The following is a 22,340-nucleotide window of genomic DNA, read 5'->3' on the forward strand; positions in this document are numbered from 1 at the left end:
CACCTAAATTACAAGGCATTCACTGTGCACTTTGGTTGTCTCAAGCCTGGCTTACAGTCATTAGCTCATCCTCGCTCTGATGGCATTTCAGATCTGAGAACATTCTCCTCAGAGTATCTGGCTAATAAATACCAACTGATTCAGCTGCAGTGGTAAAGGTGAATGTGCTTGTCATAAATATTCACTGGCTGATTTGCACAAAAGACCACTTTATTTGCACAGATGATGAGAAAAGCCATTGTATAACAACGCTGTTGAAATTCCAATCAAGAATAGATTTACAAGCCTACCACACTGATTCTTCCTTCCATGACACCGGCTAACATGCCACCAACTATTAACTGAGGTAATGCACTGTACACAAAGGAGGTGTGCAGCTTCAGCTGGACTCTGATGGTGTCCCTGCTCTGTGTAAAGACCTGTGCAAGGTGTATGCATTCCTGTGCACATGTTGATCTCTATTAACATGGCTAAAATCCAGACTGAGGAAAACAACAATTTAGCAGGATGATTCAGTAACACTCCTTCATTTTGCTTTCAAAAGAGTGGGATTCCCTATCATTAAACATTTTATATGTAATCTGTTGAATCTCCAAACTAAGATTAGTTTAAAAAAATCCACCATCACAGCTCTTTCGTATTAGCATTTGGGAACTAAGAAGGACCAGTTACCTGAGCAATTTCAGCAGGATGATCTAACTTCAGAGAATGCAGCAGTAGTCCAAACTTATGAAAAGCAAATTCAAGCTCAAATGTTTAATTACATACAAAATCTCATTTATAATATCAGAATTTCTGCAACCTAAGAAGTGGAGATATATCTTGGGAGAAACAGAACATTTGTAAATGGTACAAATGACTGGGGTCTTTTCCCCCTTTTTGCAATTTTCTGAAATTTTGTGCATAAAAAAGGAGAGAGCAACATGTCTCCAGTTTTTTAGTATTAATGAACAGAGAAAAAGGAAAAAAAAAAGCATTTGTATACTTTTTTCTTTTTTGAAGATATGTCCATTTTGAATTTAAATATAATCAGGTTATTTCAATTTTTGTTGTTTGATATGAGCTATTTTGGCACTAGTGAAATGTCTAGGCAATCCCTACTTTAAAGGTTATTAATTCAAATGTCATTCACATCAGCTACTTTTGTGTCACATTATCAGTTATTAGAAATTATCCTTTAAATAAGCAAAATCAATACAGATAGTCATGAGCAGCTTAATCAGTGCTGGGGGAAAGATATGAACATTTGCAGTTTTCAAATCCTGCAAGACTTCAGTTTTGAACTTTACTGAGAGTTGACACACGATGCTTCCTTTGAGTGTCTTTTTTTTTACTGTAAAGAAAGAGGAAAAAAGCAAAGAATAAAAAAGATAAATAAGAATGAAGTTAGAATGAATCCTTCAGAGTATCTGCTGTTACTGTAACTTCTCAAAAAATAGAAAGGAAGTCAGATTATGATCAACAGCCTCACTCGTGAAGGCTGACATGGCAATACATTCTATCCATGTACTTTTGACAGTATAACTTGCTTTCTATCTCCATTCAATTCCCTTTTGACCATGGTTTGCATTAGAGATTTCCAAAAGGCTTCTATGGGTTGTCTTTGAGTGAAACAACCACTTGTAAAGAAATTAATTTTGCCTGCCTAGTGCCTTCAAATTATGCTAAACTTAAATTATATGTAAATCCTGTACAACAGAACTTTCTATGTCTGTGTAAATATAAGTCTTTATTAAATAGCACATATATATATATATTTTATAAGTCTGCCTGTACAACTCACCAGCTTTCCCTGCAAGTCACTGCTACTCTCTGCTGGTTCTCATAGGCGTGATGAACTGTGCATCCCCTTCCAGGGAGATGGATAAAGTGTGACAGACTCTGCAACAAATGAGTGTCCTTGCAGAGAACAATTTGTGAATATTTGACAGGCTGAGAAAGCTGGTGTTCAACCTGCAGAAGAGAAGGTTGTGTGGAGATCTCATAACAACTTTCAAGTACCTGAAGGGGGGCTATAGGGGAGTCAGAGGGGGACTCTGCCCCAGGAACTATAGTGATAGGAGAAGGTGTAATGAGTTCAAAAGAAAATAGGGATGGTTTGCATATAGATATTGGGAAGAAATTCTTGACTATGAAGGTGGTAAGGCACAGCCACAGGTTGCCCAGAGAAGCTGTGGATGCTCCATCCCTGGAGGTGTTCCAGGTCAGGTTGGATGAGGCTCTAAGAAATCTGGTTTAGTGGAGGTGTCCCTGCCCATGGAAGGGCATTTGAACTAAATAGTTCTTAAGGCCCCTTCCAAGCCAAGCCATTCCATGACTGTATATGTGTTATAAACTTCCTTAAGACAAACTGTTCTCTGACTACACATCAGTCTCTTCCTAAAGAACATTCTCAGTTGATTAAAAGTTTACAGTATAGGAACAGGAGTATTTTATGAGTGAACTGGTGCTCTGAATAAGATAACCTACAAAAGTGAAGCTGATAAACTAAGATTTAGAAATACTTCTATAAATACTTTCTAGCTTTCTCCTTTCTCTCTGCTTCCTCTCTTTCTTGACTGGTTAAAACTCTCAGATACAAGTTTTCTTTTCAATTTATAATATTAATTGACATTTATGATGTCATTATGCAAACTTCATGGGTTTTTCCCCAATGGTGATATAATTTCTTCAATTCAACATGCAAAAGTTACTTTTCTCAAAGGTTTCCTCATTTCATTACTGTTCATATATTTAGCTCCCAAAATATAAACTTACAAACTTTCTGAGAAGATAGAATGATGTGCTGAGAGTTGAAAAATACTTGGCAAACTGTGGCAGCTATCAGTACAAGCTCCAGGTATTCAAATATTCTTTAAATAAATCACTCTTCTTCTGATGCTGCATATACTAATGTAATCTTGTACCTCTGCAAAACCTCTAAATAATACCTCTTTTACAGAGTTTTCCCTCTGCAGAGATATTGGGAAGACACCTACAATTTTATTTTGGCCCCAGCATACTAACACAACACAGATGTGTCAGCTGAAACCTTTGAACGCTTCACCCTTCCCCTCCCTAAGGACTGCAACACGAGGGAGTGACAAACACTCTTACATTACCCCATACTCATTCACAGTTCCTGCAATACATCTCTCCCAATGTTCTGTGGCAAAAACTAGAAACATGTCCACTTTTCCACTAGAGAAATTTTACAGAATAATTCACAACTTGAATCATCTTAGCATCACCCAAATTACATACTCAATTTGCATTGGTAATGTCAATTAGCAAAATGCAAGTGGTGACAGAAGTTCTCACCTGACACACTAAAGTTACACAGATGAAAATTAATGCTCCTTTCCTTATCTGAATGACGTAATAAATACTAATGAAAAAAAGAAGTTCAGTAATAAGCTTGAATTAATTATATGTTTATTGAGGCACAGTGAAGCAAATGAGTATGGGAAGCTGGCAAAGAGCCAGATGAGTAATAAACAGTTTTAAGACTGTCTGGAGACAGACTTGAGAATATTATAGTCATCAAGCAGCTGAAAACAGCCTCAGGGTAATTATAAGCATTTGCAATCGATTAAAGAGAGCATGATTCTTTTATGAGTCTTTATTAAACTTGCATTAAAACTTAAAATGATTAGAAAATGTTATGGTTTCAAGCACATCTATGTCAGTGGTCATTGTATTTATTTCTGGAAAATGTGTGTGCAGGAAAGTGTCCATGGGATCACTTATTCCATATGGGTTTTAAAGGAAATGCTGGGAATTTGGGACCCATACATACAGAGGGGCATTATCTCAGAATATCACCCCTCTTAAAATGCAGAGATAGCCTTTCTGCAAGCAGCTCATCCTCTGAGGTTCCAGGTATAATCCCTGTTTTGCTAGCATCTTTAAAGAACAGCACTCCAATTCTACAGAATTACATTCAATTTATTTGCAAGCCACTGCCTTTCTGGGATAGGGATGGGGATAATGCTCTTTTATCTTCATAGTTTCACAGACCTGTTTACTTAGGCTGAACTCAGTAATACAGATGTCACTGTCCCCTCCTTAAGATTCTATTTTATTTTTTCTCTTTTTCCAAAATCCTCTATCAGATTGAGCTTGAGATAACTCCTACTGGCCAAGTACCTCACACCACTGTCTTCATCCTTTCCTTGTGCAGAAATAATCCGAAACCCTTGTATATGATAAAGGTGCAAAAACGGAGATGCACAAGTAAGTTTTTTAAGACAGATGCCCACTAAACTCTTTCTTACTGCTAACATCCTCCCTTTTGCTCCAGCCAAGTCTTGACAATTACTTCTTCAACCTCTGTTTCCTATGGTAATGCCTCCTACAGCCTCACAGAGCAAATCCCCTTTGTAGTCTTAATGCTTGCTTTATTTCTCTTCCTTACAAAAGTTAAAATTAAATTATCACCTAAGAGAATAGCAAATATCCATTGCCAAATATATGCAGTATTAGTAGGAAGGTCAAAAAACTGTAAGGAAGGACAACTTACTTCTGGAAGCAGTAAATATTTCATAGATCTCAGTGATGGCTGCATATCAAAAGCATGCTGGGATGAAATACAGAAGGTTAGGCCAAAAATTGGGAAAGAAGTGGGGTTAAGAATTTTTTCTTTTAACATAAAATTCAGAAGGGTTTTTAAGTGTTACTATCATCACTATAAAAGAATTAAGATTAAGATAAAATTAATTTTCCAGAAAAAAGTCTTATTCCCTCAGCCTTTCCAAGATGAAAACTGCAGAATCATTCTACTTTAGCAGCAATAAAATTTTAAAAATATATGTTTTCAAACAGCTAGACTTTCTTTCTTTCTTCTTAGAAATGCAGGGATACCTACACTGTAAATTGCACAAAATTCACAACTATGTTCTCGCAGTGATTGACTGGTTTCTTCATAAAGAATTTACTACTACAGAAAAGTATCCACATTTTTTTTCCTGGAAAATACAGTAAGCTGTGAACTGCCCTAGAGTAAAACATGAATTGTAAAAGCTTGTCCCTCGTTGATACACCACAGAGAAAACCCAACAATGTGCTGGGATTGCAGCTCAATTGCTCTGCTTATACAGCCTGGGCTCACACATTCTGGTGTCAAATAATTATTTCATTCTGTGAAATGTCCGTCTTTTTCACGTTGGTTTTTGAGGCCTGGCCACTGTCAGGTGCGAGTCTGTGGATCAGGAAGGATTTGCTGTTTTAAATTTCATTTTGGTCGCTTTGAACCTGAAACCATAAAGATTAAGTACTTGGAAAACTTGCTCAAAATGTTAACAGAGAAAAGTGGTTCTTTTTACAAATCCAAACTTTGCAATTTCCAAGGTATAAGTTATACATTTACAATGTCCAATCTGAAAATTCCTTCACTTAAAGGGTGCTGATGGTCCTAACAAGGAATTCATAATAGAGGAGAAGCTTGCCAGCCTCCACATCTGCTTGTGAGAAGGATATGCACAAACACCCTCAGCACAGTGATCCTACACTTTGAGCTGAGGAGCCAAGAATGAAGCGAGTAGGAGCTGATTTGGCTGCTTAAATGAAGTAAATTTGGCTGCTATATACTGTGTTGATACTAATTTTAATAGCAATTTGAGAAAGGCATCAGTCTACTGCATAATTTTACTGCATTTTATGCCACCTACTCTTTATCTCTGCAAAAAGACTCTCTTTAATGGCCTTTGAAGAAGTACAGAATTTTTCTTGAATGGTTTTAATAGCCACGTATTAAATTTGCTTAAGCAAAATCAGATTTCGTGTCATGGACAGACCCTAACTTGTTTTACCACAAGGAAAAAAACACATTGAATACAAGGAGTTTGACTTGTATAGTCAACTCATTGACTGCACTGGATGTTCGGTCTAGATTATGCTTGCAGAGTGCAAGGATTGGGGAAAAGACAATTTGTTCTAATATTCAAAAGTTCATCTGAATTTATACACTAAAGATAAAATTATAGTAAATGAAATACCTAAGCCAAATCACTTAAAAATGTTTTTTTTTCTCACATCCCCACTCATTAATTCTTACTGTATGGTGGCCTTATATTTGTTACTGGGGAGGCTCTACCACTTAGAAAAACTATGGCTTTTCTAGAGTCTTTACTTAACATAACTAAGTCAACAGACGGAAAATGTGTTTTTTTACAATTATCAAGGTGTCCTTTGTTTTGTCTTAAAATAGTCAGCCTACCTTCAGATTTCTTGGAAAAAAAACCCCATAATTTGAAAACTTAGACATCAATTATTTCAGAAATGTGCTTCTATCTCACTTTTTCACCATCCAGTTGATTATGACTCCATGAAAGAATTGTGTCCTTCAATCACTTAAATTTCCCTGTCAGTAAAGAACCTTTAAGTAGACTTGAAGTTTCTAAGACTTAGATGTTAGTACTGTATTGCTAAAACAGTAAAACTGAATATACTCATCTACTTATATTCAAAATAATAATAGGAGATTTTTAAGGAAGATAACATAGGGAAAATTATTCTCTGGCCTGCAGAAAACATTTCCATTATAAAAAATTCTCTGATTATGAAAAAGAATTTATGATAGACTGCAAGACAAAATTAAAAAGCAATTCTATTGATATGATTGAAAAACTTTGATTTTGATAAATTGACACACAAAGGTTTGCAACTTGTATTAAAGGTGCAAGGCAACTGGTTTAGCGCAGTACATACTTTGGACAAGATTCCAATTTTACTGTAGGAAAATTTATTTTAATATGAAAGGCCCACTTTCTTACACAGAGCAAAATTATTACTGGAAATAATTTCAGTAATACAACTAATGTATTTTGTTTAAAATAATTAAATTAAATGACTAAACAAAATACTTTATTGGAAATCAAAGTACTGAAATTCTGCTGGTTGCTGGAAACAATCAGTCTATTAGTGCTTTCACATTTTCTAACTTACAAAAATAAGTCAACAATGAGAAAAATAAAAGATGAACACATATCAGAACCTATATTCCCATTATTTGTCAAGTGTAATTTACTGCTATGGAGACAGCACTTCATGTTATGACACAGGCCTTGCAGAGGAACGACTGTTGCACATGAAGAAATGCCACAATGGCAAGAAATTGCTGCTTGCACATGTGTCAGTTTTGCACTCAGCTGTGCACAACATATCAATAATCTATTCTTAATATGAAATTAATTCTAATGCACGTATCAAACATACACCTGCTTTAAATATTTAATATTAAATGTTCTATTAAAAAGTCTAATATTAACTGCAAGCAGTTATATTGAAGAAAGCTTTTAGCAAGAATTTTATTTTAGGTCTGTATGAGCTGAAAAAATAAATAACTCTCACTGCAGCAGAACCTCTCAGGCAAGCTGAGGTACAGGACTGGGATCTTCCAGAGGAAATTGCAACCACCCTTAGCTGCACTGATGCTGACCAAAAGGATGGATTATTCCTGGACCTCCACCCCACATGTGAATGCCCAGTCTTGACTTCTTTCTAAAACAGGAACAGAAGCTAATGGCAATGCTCCCTTCCTCAGAGTCTTCAGGAGTTCTTGGGCCAACTCTGTTTTTAAAAAATTAAACTCATACTGGAATAGTTTCCTTTTGTAAAAATATTTCACATCTACAGACCCATCCAAGGAATGGCTTTCTCAAACATCACAGAATCATGAAATAATTAGAGTTGAATGGGATTTCAGGACATCACATTGTCCAACCTGCTGCTCAATGCATGGTGAACACTGAATTCTGATTTATCCACTCTGTAATCCACTGAAAAGTGATTCCAGCTCCCCTTTTCATACCATTAATTTCCTTATCTCTCTCTCTGTGTTACTTCCACTTCCATCAATAGAGAATCCCAGAAGAGAAAATGCAAATTGCTAACATATGAGAAATGTTTTCAGTTTATCAATAAAGTAGCAGGGAAAAGGTAGAAAGTTATTTGCTAATATTTATAATAATCTGGCAAGATTACTCTCTAGGAGCTACTATTCAAAAAAATGTCATCATATGCCAGTGAAAAACTATTGTCATAGATCAAAAACTGGGTAAAAGGATTGGGAACAGGCAAAACACAGTGTCAAACATAATGATTTCACCTGAAACATGGTAGCAAAGAATTGGAGGGCATTCTAGTATGAGCAAGAAGAAGGAATGGAGAGCCAGTGAACAAAGGAAAGAATGAGAGTCCTTAGGTTAGAGATGGTGATCTGAAAATTCTGGTCTGCTTTTTATTAAAAATGGAGGGGGAAACCATCAAAGAAATCAATTTATAAAGAAACTGTAGGAAGCAAAAGAAGAATATAGAAAATGTTTGCTGCCCTAGGATGGCTGTTGAAATCAAGGATTTCGCTTGATGCCATCTAAAAAAACATACCTTTGCACAGCTAACATCTCTACTCAGAGCCACAGATTAATTTAAAAATCAGGCTGCATTTAAAATCATTTTATCCATGGTATTAATTCCAAACTAAGCACACGTGCCCCTCACACAAAAAAAACCCCAAAACCAACAACCTATCCCTCCCCCCCACCAAATGCCCAAGCCACACAAATGGTTAGCAAGGGGACAGACTGCTCAGAATATACTAAATGCAGAATGTTGGGCGTTTTTTGCACCTTTTCCTGATGTTTGTGATGATCATCACTAACCAGACTCAGATTACCAGTCTGTCTTGGTTGGCATGGCATTACTTGTTGACTCCTGATTTAAGAATGCCAGAGACACTGGTACAGAGACTAAATATTTGCCACAGGTCACATCTGAGGGTGATGTGTCACTGAATGAGCTACTGCTCTGAAACTAATTCCTTGCAGGCAGGCAGGCAGGCATCTGTGTTATGTAAGTCATACCATTATGAAGTTCTTACCCAGATATCAAGGACAAAATAACATGGTGTTTGAACTGTACTTTTAAATTAAATAATGAAACTTGAATAATTTAAACCCAGTATTTTTTTATATAATTATTCAAATATATTAATTATAAAATTTGCTTGAGGTTTTAAAACTCAAATATACATGCATTAAGATACACCTTAAATGAAATGTTTATAGCTGTTTTCATAGGTAGCTGGCAGTTAAATACACAAACCCATAATGTTTGAACAAAAATACTCTGCTGTCAGATTTATAGATTTTTTGCATGGGTTTTTTTTTCTTGTTGTTTTTGGTTGGGTGGTTTTTTTTGTTGTTGTTTGTTTTTGTTTGGTTTTTTGTTTTTTTGTTTTTTTTTTTTTTTTGGTAGGGGTTTTTGTGTTCCTTATGCCCTGGCTGGTGTTTTAGGTGCTGCTTTGTTATAAAGAAGAATTTTCCTATTCATCACTTTCTATTCTTCTAATTTTAGAATTTATTATGTAGGTAGGGAACAAAAATCAATAACACCTGACCTGAATGAACCAGATAGTATGCACAGTAAATCGCTGAAGTGAGCATTTTTCTCTAACTTAAAGATTTAACATGGAACATAAGTTTTAAAATGCTCACCCAAGCCAGTCATGATTACTTATAAATATTGGATGCATCCGAAGAAAACAGGTCTGATTGCAAAGCAATTTTTCACAGAAATAGAGATCGTGAAATTTGTTAGATAATGCATCCTACTAGAGAAATCTTTGCAGTTCTCCTGTCAGCTATGGAATATATCTGGACCAAAACTGGCTGATTCGCCAAGCTGGATGGTGCAGTTTTGTGACACTGCCATCTGTGTCACACTTACTCTATCACACAAAAACCACCAATTCAGCATCTTTCAGGAACACTGAATGAACTCAAAACAGAGGGAATGTTGTCTTGTCCAAGCCCTCCTCCTCAACTTCTTCAGAACTTCTTTCTACATGTTTTATATTTATGACTAGCACTTCATTCTTGCCAAACCTCTGACCTACATTCGCCACTGCTTCAGATTCTGGCCAGAAAGTTTATGCCAACAAATAGATGAGATTCACCACACAATAAACAGATCTACAGAATGCAAATTTTACATGTTGCTTCTCGAATTGTCTTTTTTTATGTTTTTACTGCTCCAAAGAACAAGAGAGCTTGCTAAAAACTTTTATGCTTCATAAACACGGGTAGGATCAGCTAACTCTAACAAAGACATCAAATAAACTTGGAATTGTCAATGGATTTCAGAAATAGATTTCTCTGAGGTGCTGTGAAATGCTGCCAGAACAATAAATGTTCACAAGCAAAACATAGTCTATTGGAAGACTATAAAGCTGTAATGTGACACATTTCAACAGGATTATGGATTTGACAAAAATCACCCTGATAAATTAATACTTACCATAGTCATTATCGTAAAAAATAATGAATTTCTGCCAGGCATATTCTGTGACCACTCTCAAGATGACATCATTTAAGTAGACCGGGGGCCGCACGGAGAGTGTGTAGTCATCGTTGCGGTTGCTCCTGGTGAGCCCGCAGCCGCTCCTCGGCGTTCCTGCCGTGGAGCGCTGGATGAAGAGGTGAGGGATGTGCATGGCGTCAGCCAGAGACTGCAGAGATCCTGCTGACGTGCAGCCGATGGAGCTGACAAGGGCCAGGATGCCTTGGTTCATCAGGTCACAGGCTGTAAGGAAACAGAGATATCAGGAGTGAGAGCAGTTCAGTGCATGTGGCCTATTTTGCTGTTGAAATGAACTGGGAGCTGAGAAACACAGCAGGTCCAATCAAGGAAAACATGGGAACATTCTTCATATTGAGTAATCCACATCTAAAATTCAGCAAAATCACAAAACTAGAAAACTAGTCTATTCACTTTGATGTGCCTTGTGGTCTAACCGAGAAGACTGGCCTGCCCACCCTAAGCAGAAATTAATTTTCCCTTAGAAATGAGACCCACCACTGGCACTTCTCAAAAACACTAAGAACTGATTTTGGCTACAGAATTAACATGACCACCCAAGGAGATAAGCACTCTTCAAAGTTTAGCACAACAGCTCCATGAATAATATTTTCTTTGCATTATGTAGAAAAAACTTGAAATAACAGCTCGGGCTTGTCATCAACTTTTGAAGATAACTGAATAGCATTATGCACATTAACTTGTTCAAGGAAAAATGAAGTTTCTTCTGGGATTTAAGAGGTGTGTGTATATATACATATATATAGGTGTATGTATATGGCATATATCTCACATAAACTCGTCTTTAGAAGACAAACAACCTTCCCCCTCACCCAGCTAGTCTTATAGTCTTTCAAAATTCAGTGAACAGTTTCTATACTTTTATTTTCCTCACCTCCTTAAGAAAGACATGAAGTTGAATGTGCAAAATATGACACCTTAAAACTAACCAGTGGTCCTAACAGATACAGTAGACAGCCTTAAGTACAATGCCGGTGACATCACATTAATAAAACTATGTTTATAACTGATAATGTTGATGCAGTCAATAAATATAAAATAAATTCATAATCATCATGTCTGTAATTTTGAAGGGTTACCCTGTGAATCAGAGTCAAGTGGTTATGATGTGTTTCTAACAAGCTGGAGAGCTTGAATGAAGAAAGAACATGGATTGGAAAGTCCCCAGAACACACTGAGGGCTAAATTTTGAAACAGTCAATTTGTCACTGCAAAGTTACACAAGCATTTACAAAGTTAACCTGCATTTACATATGTAAATGACTTATGGGTTGGTGAAAACAAATATGCATTTACATATGAATATTTAATATTAAACTGTACAATTATTTCTTCTGCAGGACTATTCTGCACACACAACAGGTGCAGGCGAAAACAAGAAACCCACATATGAGAATGCATTCACCTAAAAAGTATAAAAACATATTTTAGTGCCAGACCTGTTGTCTCATATCATACGGCTCTTACTCACAGTGAGTAATATTTTAATTTGCAAGCACTCCTATTGATCTCAGTGGGAATATTTATAGTGTGAGGAATGGATTTCCACATTCGGGCCCATATGGAGACTGACTTTGAAGGCAAAGGACAGCACCAGAGGTCATGAGTGCAGAGAACCACCTTCTCCTAAAACCAGAGCATCACTCTCACAAAGAGACAGAAATCTGGAACATTCAAGGGTGTTTTCCCAGGGCCTACTGGTGCTGCTGCTGAGACTTTGTCCCCTGTGAGCCCTCCCAAATTCCCTCATGCAGATAAATATGGGAGAGAGAGCATTCCCACACAGATCTTTCCAAGTGCTTTGACTTAGGATAAAGTGCTCTCTCTGTTACACACTCTGAACACAGCTCAGCTTCTGAACTTTAGGTTAAAGGCAATGTATTTGTAATAATTGCAAGAATCCTTCTAAAGGAATGTACCAAATATGATTGGTAATGGGATAACAAAATTATTGGTATCTCATAAGTTTCTAACATTTGAAACATTTCAAAAGAGTCTTAATAGATATTCATCTTTTATGCTGATTATTACACTACTTTATCATGACTTTCAACAAAGATAAAAGACTTGTAAAGTTAAATTTTTAGGTAGATGCTGAATTTCTTTCTTGATAAGGTTTTCCTGTACCAAGGACTGCAATATCTAGGTTGCATATCCCAGTGAGAATGCTACTGCTTGAGACAAAAGCTATTTTTTTATATATATTGCTAGATATTGATAGAATTTATATGAGTAAAATCAATGTTAGATTTTGCAAAAGCCTGCTTTTAATTCAACAAAAATTTAAGGTTTTTTGGGTCTGACGTCACTTGCTTAAATAAAATATGCAGTGCGACCTTCCAGTCTCTGAAACCCGAATTTTAAAAATATAGCCGAGTCAAAATGCATTATAGAAATTGCTTGAAAATGTCTAAATTTCCAGGCACACTTTCAGACTCTGAATAACCACTCCCTGTGATGCCATGAAGCGGGAGTCATGCTTTTTATGAAAATTGTTATTGAAACAAAAAGAGGAAGAAAACTGCATGGAACATTCTGCACCACAGGACCAAATGTTAATACTGGCAAACAAACTGAATAAAGGATTAAAATCTTCTCCCCAGACACTGCATCACACTTGTTACAATAGCCTCAGGACCAAAGTTACCCAGTTGTCTCATTCTTCCATGACAGGCTTATGAGAATTGTGCATGCTGGATTGGGACAATATGCACTTAATTATCTTCAAACAGACCTTACTCCTTCACACTTAGATACTAGTTAATACACAGAGACCTGGCTGCTGGAGAAGGGGCAACATCTCAGAGGCAGCTTTTTCAAGAAAATCAGTGTCTGAGTTGAGAGTTCACCTCTGAGTCAGACTGACCGGATTATTCTTTGAACAGAAATAAAATTTCTGCAGTATATACACATACAAAGTGAAGCCTATGCAATATGGAAAAACATCATCTCTGATATTCAAATATTTCTCAGCTAAGAAGAACTTTTGTTGTCTTCAGTAGAAGACTTCACTGATAAAAAGCACAAGACTGAAGTCTACATGCTTTCTCAAGCCTTCCCCCCACCCAGTAACAAAATTAAATTAAAACATTTAAATCCTCTATTAAATCCTTTTCCTAGTGTTCCAAATCTTTCAACTGTATCTTATCAATGGATTAAAAGCTACAGTTCAAACATATTTGAGATCCCGGTTGCAGTCCTTTTGTGAGCCTGTAATATCCAAGTTTTGTTTTGCCCCATCTGTGTTAAGAAACTCACATATATATATACACACTTGAATGCTATCTTGGCATTCAAAACTCTGTTGCAATTCAATTTACTACAACCTCCTTGGTTGGTTGTACTTCCAAGCTGGTATTTAGCCTACTGCCAATATGATCAAGGAATATTAGTTTGCCATCAACTAGAGAAATAAAAATATTGCTGTGTCTGTAAAGTCCTCAGTCATGCCTGTAGAAATGCCAAACTCAGATGAAGCTGTACACAGCTCCATTGCAAATGTAGCAAAGGAAGACCAGAAGTTCAGTAATACTGTTTCTAAAATATTGATTCATATGATAAGCTACATTTAAACAGCAGTTGTCCAAATATTAGTTCACCCTTATAACTGTATAGCAAATGTTATTAACAACTGCATCTTCACCAGCTAAAGGAATAAAACTCATCACACTATTCTAAGCATTGCATAGAGAGAGTATGAAGAATATCAGTAAGATGACTTTAAATGCTTTACCTATTTATTTATTTATTTATTTAGAGCATATATATCACATGCTGGCATGCACTCAGCATTACTTTTAACTCTCCAGCTTATCTTGGTCTTTTTTCAAAATGCAAAGTTTGTGAATTTTTAGTAGTGGTGGGCTAATTGCCAGTAACAAAAAAAACAATCTTTTAGAGTAAAATCTCTTGCTAGTTTGGCAGGCATCTAAAGCAAATTAAAAATGTAATTTTGTGGTTAGTAAGCTCTTTTTGTAAAATAAAGAGCACAATCAATTCAATTTGAAATAAATAATTTACATCTAGGCTATCAACTTGTACAAGCTTTTCCAACAAAGTAGAATTTAAATGGCTATGGTAACAAATATATCCCTAAAATAAGTTCTCTAAAATGGAAAAAATGGTAAGTCCTTAAATAACTACTACTTGCTATAAAAAATAAAAAATTATAAAAAGTATATCTATAAATAAGAGCAAGTTAAAAACAGATGTAGGAAAATGAAGAAGCACCAAAAAAGGGACTACTGAGATTTAACTATTGCTATGAAAGTGAGAATTTTCTTTCTTATTTCTCCCTTGTTCTTCTGATAGTAAATCACAACACATCACCCTTATCTACTATGAACTGATGAGCCAAATTGAAAAAAAAAAAAAGTAGTGAAGAATCTCTAGAGACTTGGATAGCTGTCCAATTTTGTTCCCACTTAAATTGCTGGTTAAAAAAAATCAGACCAACTCTTAACACTATGTTTTTGAAAACGCTAAATGCTGTGCTTAAATAGTGAGTAGGATCCCTTTAAACAATCAGACATGTATCCTATGGTCCTTTTCATCTTCTATAATTTAGAAACTACCAGGCTCCTCCTAGAACTGTAGTGGTGTTTGACTGAGATGATGTTGAGTGAACAAAAATTAGACCTAAATGCTCCTCCCAGAATCATGGTCCCATGGGCCTGAGTCGCTCTCCCCAAAGTCGTTCCCCTGGATGTCCTCTTCAAAGCTGACATAATTTCAATTTCACTGTTCCTGGATGATTTCCACATATTATCCATGTGGTGTAATGCCTCCAAGCTATTTATCTGAATGTGAATCTGGGGAAGAAAATCTCTCTTGACTGATATTTCTGGTTTGGGATGGAGACTACAAACAGTTTGTTACTCTGCGCATCTGCTCTATGTTTTTAAAGTGCTCCAAGGACTTTGTCATCAGGAGGGCTCCATACATTTGGGCCATATTTGCTTTCCTTTGATTTCTCTTGAAGGTGAATTGTCTTTCCACAGAAACACATTTTATCTTCTTACTGTCTTTTGGAGCCTGTACAACTCACCACCAGATGAATCACACATTCCCTGGAAGAATACTGATTTATTCCCTATTTCATCCAAATGGTCAGGAACATACAATCTGGTAAGAGGTCAGGAAAAAAAAAATCTAATCCATAGGAGTCTCAGGTTTTCCCTGTACAGTAGCAATGAAGAGAGTATTCATGGATTTATTAATGCATTCTAGAAAGTCACTGTCCCTCTTTTTATTAATCCACATCCAAACCAGAATACACAGCTGATTCAAGGGTCAAAATACCTGAGCCCCTATAAATGCATACTAGGCAGCTTCTATGTAGCTTTGAAATTATAAGCTATTATTCCTTTTTTATTTTGAGACTATGCTGCTGGCTGCTCCTCAAATCCTTTCTGAGCTTTGGGCTGCTGATGAAGACTGAGGGACCATAGCATGCAAATTCTTTGTCGCAAAGGGTAAGGAATAAGGTTAAAATCTGCATTTCTTTCACTGTATTCTGCTCCCTCCCAAAACAATTTTTTTTGGTCTGTCACCTTTAAACACACCCCAAACCACTCATGAATACATTGCAGGAAGATAATGCTTTTATAGGAAAACAGCCATGAAAAGTGACAAGAAGTTTAAACAGATAAACTACAGGTCTTTCTGTTTGGTGTTCATAATTGCAGATGCAAGAAGTAGAATGAAATGTCATTATGAGATCCGTGATCCAGTGGGATTAGCCTCAAATTTCCAATAAATCTTTTTAGTCACTTTTGGATGGCAATTCTTCTCTTGCAAATTATTTTTCTTTCATAACACAATGGTTCATCACAGACTTAGAGCTGAATTATTTCTAGAAGAGTGACAGCACATTTTTAATATATCCTGAAAACTCTTCAGAAGGAAATAAGGATAAAGTGGGGGAGAGGGAAATTATTGACTGGATTCTTAAAGAATATTCTCCTCTGCAATGCAGTTAACAGAGTCTATCCTGTTCCTTTCTTAGATAAGCTTATAGAATTCCACTTCATTTATATCTTCTTTGTAAATATTAGTAAAAATTTCCCTCCCGCTACCCCATTATACAGAGTTTAGACTAACAGTATTTTAAATTCACTTGTAATTAACATTTAAGGAATTTTAGTTTGTCCTGACTGTAAAACAAACTTGTGTTTGAGCCTTAGCAGCTGTGCTTTCTAAGACTTTTAATTTTTTTTTTTTTGGGGAAAAATAATCCAAACTTTTGATACCTAAAAACTATTACCAGAAAGCACATTTGCATCTCTGTTGCACAAAACACCACAACCACTTTTCAAATTTATAATATTGAAAAGCATTTGAGAGCCTTTTCTGGGAAAGATATCTTCCTGTATCCAAGCTTTTCCAATTATGGTAGCATTAAATCCATCTCATTAAATGCAATAATTAATCTGAGCCTTGAAAAAATAAACTAAAAGTCTCCCAAGTTTGGAGGAAAGCAAGATTTATACATAAGAGTTATTTTGATGCCATGGCTTGCAGGATTCAGTTAGAATAGAAGGGCTTGAATGAACTACAGCTTACAACAGCCACCAAACAGAAAGAAGGCTCCACAGTTCACTTTTTGGACAAGTGTCCTGACCTATTTAATTTTCCTGCACACCAACCTGCAGCTCTTCCATTCCATTCTACAGAGGAACAAAGAGGATACAAGTCTTGCCAGGTTAGCACATCAGCAGAGAAGCAGCAGTACAACTTGCTCTATTTTTAAAATCTGGTTTTACCTGGCACTCAATAATTGCACCCAGACTTTGTCTCAGACCTTCTAACCTTCTAAAGGAGAAGAAGAAGAAGAAGAAGAAGAAGAAGAAGAAGAAGAAGAAGAAAATTAGAACCAACCCCACCATTTTAAAGAAATTAAACAGCCACAAATCTTCAGTTGAAGAGTGGCATTGGCTGCTGCCTCTGTTAGGATGTAAACTTTAATATACTCCCCAAAATGCACACAGTGTTTTCAGGGTGCCTATGGCTGAGATGTCAAAAGTGGCTGTAGTATTGATAGATCTGGAAAAAGGAGGCTATGGCAGGGAGCAGTGTTGTAAAAAGATTTGAAATGTGTACTAAGAGGTGAAAAGGGGCAGGGAAAAAAAAAAGTTAAAATCAATTAATGCTAGACAGTGACATACACTGGAGAAAAGGCTAGATAGACATCACAAAACTGACTTCTAGAGTCCTGAAAAAAGAAAAATAAAAAAAAGAAGAAAGAAATAACTAGCCTATTGAAAAGTAAGAAATGCAAAGGAACCCAGGCATAGATTCCAAGAAGGTCTTCAAAATATTCTTTTATTTGTGCTGAACTCTCACTGACATAAGCCAAATATCATCTACTGCCAGCATCCTTGGTCGAAGTGTTGCATGAGCAATTTCCATTCATCCATTCAGCAAAATGAAAACTTTCCATTTCAAGTGTAATCATTGGTAGATTCCACTTGATTACCTAATTTATGATGAAGAACATATCAGCTCAGGATACCATGACAACTTCCTCCATCCCTTACTCTGTTCTTTCACCTTTGCACTGTTTCTCAATCTTTTATTTCTTTAACCAGCACTGTTTGCTGAGTTACTAGGCAGCACATACTCTCTGATACCCTTTTAATATCCAGCTTGCCTGCTGCAGAGCAGACAATAGCTGCAAAGCAGCAATTATATGGAAACAAAAAGGCTGAGTCTTAAAGCAGCTTAATACAAAATTAAATATAATTTTATCAAAAGATAACATCCTGATAAAATCGGGGGGATTTACTCTAATTCTGTGTTCTCTGCAAATCTGCATAGAAGCACTGGGGGGGTAAAAACATCAACAACAAAACCTGTTAAAAACCTTGAACATTAGCATTTCTAGTTTTTTGAACCTACTGAAAATAAACCAGGGTAATTTTCTTGTTAAGAGGATAAAACACTGAACTTGATGATATTTGTCAAAAATAACATTTTCCTTTGCCCCTATAAATCAGACTGTCTTGCACTTTTCCCTTCCATCCTTTTTATCTCGATTCTAAGTTTCCTTCCTATCTGATTTTTCCTGCCCTGAGCATCAGAGAGCATTGGCTTTCATCCTCTTATTGCCAGTTGTCCTCTCTGTAGAATATGCTCCAGCCAGGCAAAACAACCTGTTTTTGTTTTTCATGTCATCTGGTCCATCTCTTTTCAAAAATTGTTACTTTTCCCCTACCTACTTTACCCCCTTGCCTTCAATGCCCAGAAACAAGATGTAGAGGACTTGACACTGGACTGAGAATCTGAAGACTCATATCCTGGGGCCAGCTCCACCATCATTTTGCTGCACAACTAATTTGGGATTAGTAATCTGATTTCTCTTGTGCTTCGGTGATTATGATACTTTGACACCTTGGTAAAACACTTCTGCATGATCTAAATAAAAGAGATTACACTTTTGTTCCCCACACCAATTTTTCAAGGTTAGAAGGCTCACTTCTGAGCATAATTCACATCACCAGAAGTTCCTTTACACCTCCTCTCTTTTCTGAATTGTTTCATAGCCCCCCTTCTCTTGCCCAAACTATTAATATGGAGACAACAGGCTCTGCTGAAGAGATACAGTGGGAAGCAAAATACCACAGCCTAGTCCAGGGCAGACAAAAGAAAACACAGCTGGTAGCATTAGTTTAATTGGAAGCCCTACAATGGGAAGAGCTGCCTGTGCTGCCCTGGATGAGCTTGGCATCCTTCCAAGCAAAGATATTACTGAACAACACTGTTCAAAATAAGACCATCCCCCAAACAAAAAGAAACCTGGGAAAAGGATTCTGGGGGAGCTTTGTTTCCTACAGTGCAAACAGCAAATGTTCAGGGAATGTTCTGCTATGGGGACAACTAAGAAACTTTTTTCATGTTTTAATGTGGCATTATAGACAGAGTATTTCCTAAGTCAAAAAAGGTATGCATGTACTTCTTTTAAGAAACCCCCAAACAACAAAGATAAAATTAAACAAACAAACGGCGCCAATTCTATCAGATAAGTGAATTAAACAGAGCAGCTTAAGAACAAATAACACAAAGGCCAGATCATGCATTTGACACAATAAAGACAAACAGGCTCTACATCAAGATAAAGAACATAGTATGACAACAAGCAGAAAGCAAGAGAGGTGGTACATCAGTTGCAAAAAAATACATGGCTGTGAAAAAACCGAGAAGTCTGTAGGAGTTCAGAACATCAGTTCCATTAGCAACTTAGCCACTCAAGAAAACCTCAGATGAGTCAAAATAACTATCACCATTATTATTTGCTAAGAATAGACATTGGGCTTGTTTCACTGACTGACACACAGATTAACAAGCATGATAAGAATAAAAAAAAATCAACTACCTTTAACTTTTATTTGTAGCTCTGAAAGTGCTTTTCAAAGATGCTCAGCATCTTCATCTCTATTTCACATAAGAAAAAAACCCAGATGTGCCCAAGAGGACTTTCTTGCCCAAGGTCAAAAAGCAAGGCAAGAAAATTGTTTTCCATGCCAAGCTCAAACAAGCACAAAGGCTGAAAATAAAGTTCTTTGTTGCAGTTTTTTATTGCTTGTTTTGTGCATTAGTGTGCCATTGAAAGTGTTTTATGTTCTGAGCCCAATGTAACAATGCTTTATGAAGACGAAAGATTTTGAAGGAAGGCAAGGCAGCCTATAAAACAGGATTGACAACGACTGTCAGATCCACAGTGACCCCAAAGCAAGACCACCGTTGATTATGGGAAATTTTTGAGACACGAGCATGTAGGTGATGGAGAGTGCATGTGGAAAAGGAAAGCAGAGCTGTAGGTGAGATAAAACTATTGATGGATAACACAAAATGCCAGCAGACATGGAGAGTGCATTATAAGCAGAAGTATTTGATAAAGGAGTAAACATTTTGCAAAGAAAACTACAGATGAGTGTTCAACAGAAGGGAAATTATAAGGTGCTGAAGTAAGTGGGGACAAGGTGGAACTATGCATAAAAAATTCAACTCCTGGGCTCATGATCGTGAGTTTTGGAAAAAAGGTGAAAATACTTAAAAGAGAGGACTCCAGCATCTCTGCTCATCTTACTTCAAAAAAATTTTACATATGGCTTCTTTCATACCTGATGTGCAGTGTGATTGGTTCTAACAACACCAGATAAGGTAATGATTCACTAACAACTACCCAAGACCTTGAAATCCAGAACAACACACTGACAAAGAGCTGAGGATGCAATGCTGACATAGCAAAGATAAGAATTCAGAAATGTTAAAACAGTACTGAAAGTACAGTAGTGAAAGGCATGGGGAGAGCAAAAAAAGGGAACACAGGACTTTGCAAGTAACAACAATAAAGGAATATAACAAGGGATGACATCAGCTTTGAGGTAAGAGAGAAGGACATTAAATGTTAGTAAACGATAAGACAGTAAGATTTGCAGCTGGGGAGTAATAAATCCATTTAGATGCCAGGGAGGAGGAGGATGCAGTTTGCTGCAATGTGGGAGCAATGGAAGAGAGCAGAAGATACAGCAAGGAGGACAGTGACAGTGATCCTGTACGGTATCTGCTGAAGTGCAAAGAGTCAATGCATTGACAAATATGTCAGCTAAAAGGGCACTGGAGAAAAATCAACTTGGTGCATGTTACAGACAAAGCAGCAGCTGCGCTTGGCAGCAGCTTCAGCATGTGAAGAGAAGGAGAGAGAAGACAAAATGTGCCTAAGTCTGAGAGTCTATTTTTGCTCTCTTACTCCAGGAATAATAATGGTGCAGTGTTCCTTTAGTGCCAGTTGCAACCTTTTACTGAGATTACTTTGACTGTAATGGCTACAAGAGATGCCAGGAAAAGAAGGTAAGGCAGCTTTTCTTTTCCCTTGACTTTTTCCAATGTCACAGAAAAAGAAATTTGCATAACTCCAAAATGGAAAATATATATTTTCAACAAGGACCATTTGAGTAACACTAAACATTTAATCCTAATTGAAAGAAGCAGTTGTTCTATCTAAACCATGCACACCGTGGTAAAATAGGATTGAAAGGAAATTTAGAACCCACCTCTGACACTGGAGAGACATGTCCAACAAGAACATACACAGTGAACTACTATAAAACAACTGACACAAGTCCTATTTTGAATCAGAGGCAAATCTTCCCTTTGCCTTTAAAGGAGCATTTTAAAATTTTATCTCTCACTGACAAACACAAAACCATGTAGAAAGTGAAAAAATAAAAGCGGTCTCAGCTTCCAAAGCTTAAGCAGAAGTAGTTTTGCCTGGCTATACAGCAGGAGACTGCAGTGCCATGGCAGGAGCACCATGTGGAACGAAGCAGTAGAACTGCTGAGTCTGCTCACTTGCTTTTCCCTGAAATGGAAATTACAATTTTCTTCCTAAATCTCTTAAAATATTTTAATTGTTATTGGATCTAAGCACCAGTGCTCACTGTGTTGCTTCAGATAACAGCAAGTCTATTCTTTCACTGAGGACTTTGTTCCTGTGGTGAAGCACTTCATGTATTTACTGACATGTTGTTTTTTTTTTTCTCCAGCTCTTTCATGCTGCCACAATAACTCCTCAAAACCAGAGTATTGACTCCACTACAGGGAGTAGTCTTCTTTACTCGTTTTGCATTGGTATTACCTCTCAAGTAGCAACAGAGTTGGTCAGTCACTGCTGGATATGAAAGAGAGGGGAACCAGACTTACTGTGCGTGTCAAGAACTCCTAGTTGTGGATTGCATATTGTGTCATTCCCTTTGACTTGTTTTCTCCATGCATTTAGCTTGCACAGCTTGCAGGGAAGCCCAGGAACTGGCAATAAACCAGAGAGCCACACAACACCTTCTGAGCTGCAGTACTACAGATATCGTTTGTGGGAAAGCGCGGAGGCAAACCAAAGAACTGACGTAAAATATTCTTTTCATTCAAGCATGTCTAGTACTTGATGCAAACAAGGAAGTATGGTTATTTACATTTTACCACAGGAT

The 22,340-nt window shown here is 36.8% G+C and overlaps 1 protein-coding gene across 2 annotated transcripts in view; it reads right to left on the reverse strand.

The window, feature by feature from the left end:
* The window catches only part of GRID2 (glutamate ionotropic receptor delta type subunit 2), a 680,288-nt gene that overhangs the window by 270,210 nt on the left and 387,738 nt on the right, over positions 1 to 22,340 (reverse strand). Inside the window, exon 3 of one of the 2 annotated variants that reach the window (XM_062493838.1) lies at positions 10,276 to 10,560. The exons of the other annotated variant lie outside the window; for it this stretch is intronic. Coding sequence (XP_062349822.1) covers positions 10,276 to 10,560 — 285 coding nt within the window. The remainder of the gene's footprint in view (positions 1 to 10,275; positions 10,561 to 22,340) is intronic. 2 annotated transcript variants of the gene reach the window in all.

The sequence above is a fragment of the Cinclus cinclus genome, chromosome 5 (assembly GCF_963662255.1).
Source record: "Cinclus cinclus chromosome 5, bCinCin1.1, whole genome shotgun sequence".
Taxonomy (NCBI): Eukaryota; Metazoa; Chordata; class Aves; order Passeriformes; family Cinclidae; genus Cinclus; species Cinclus cinclus.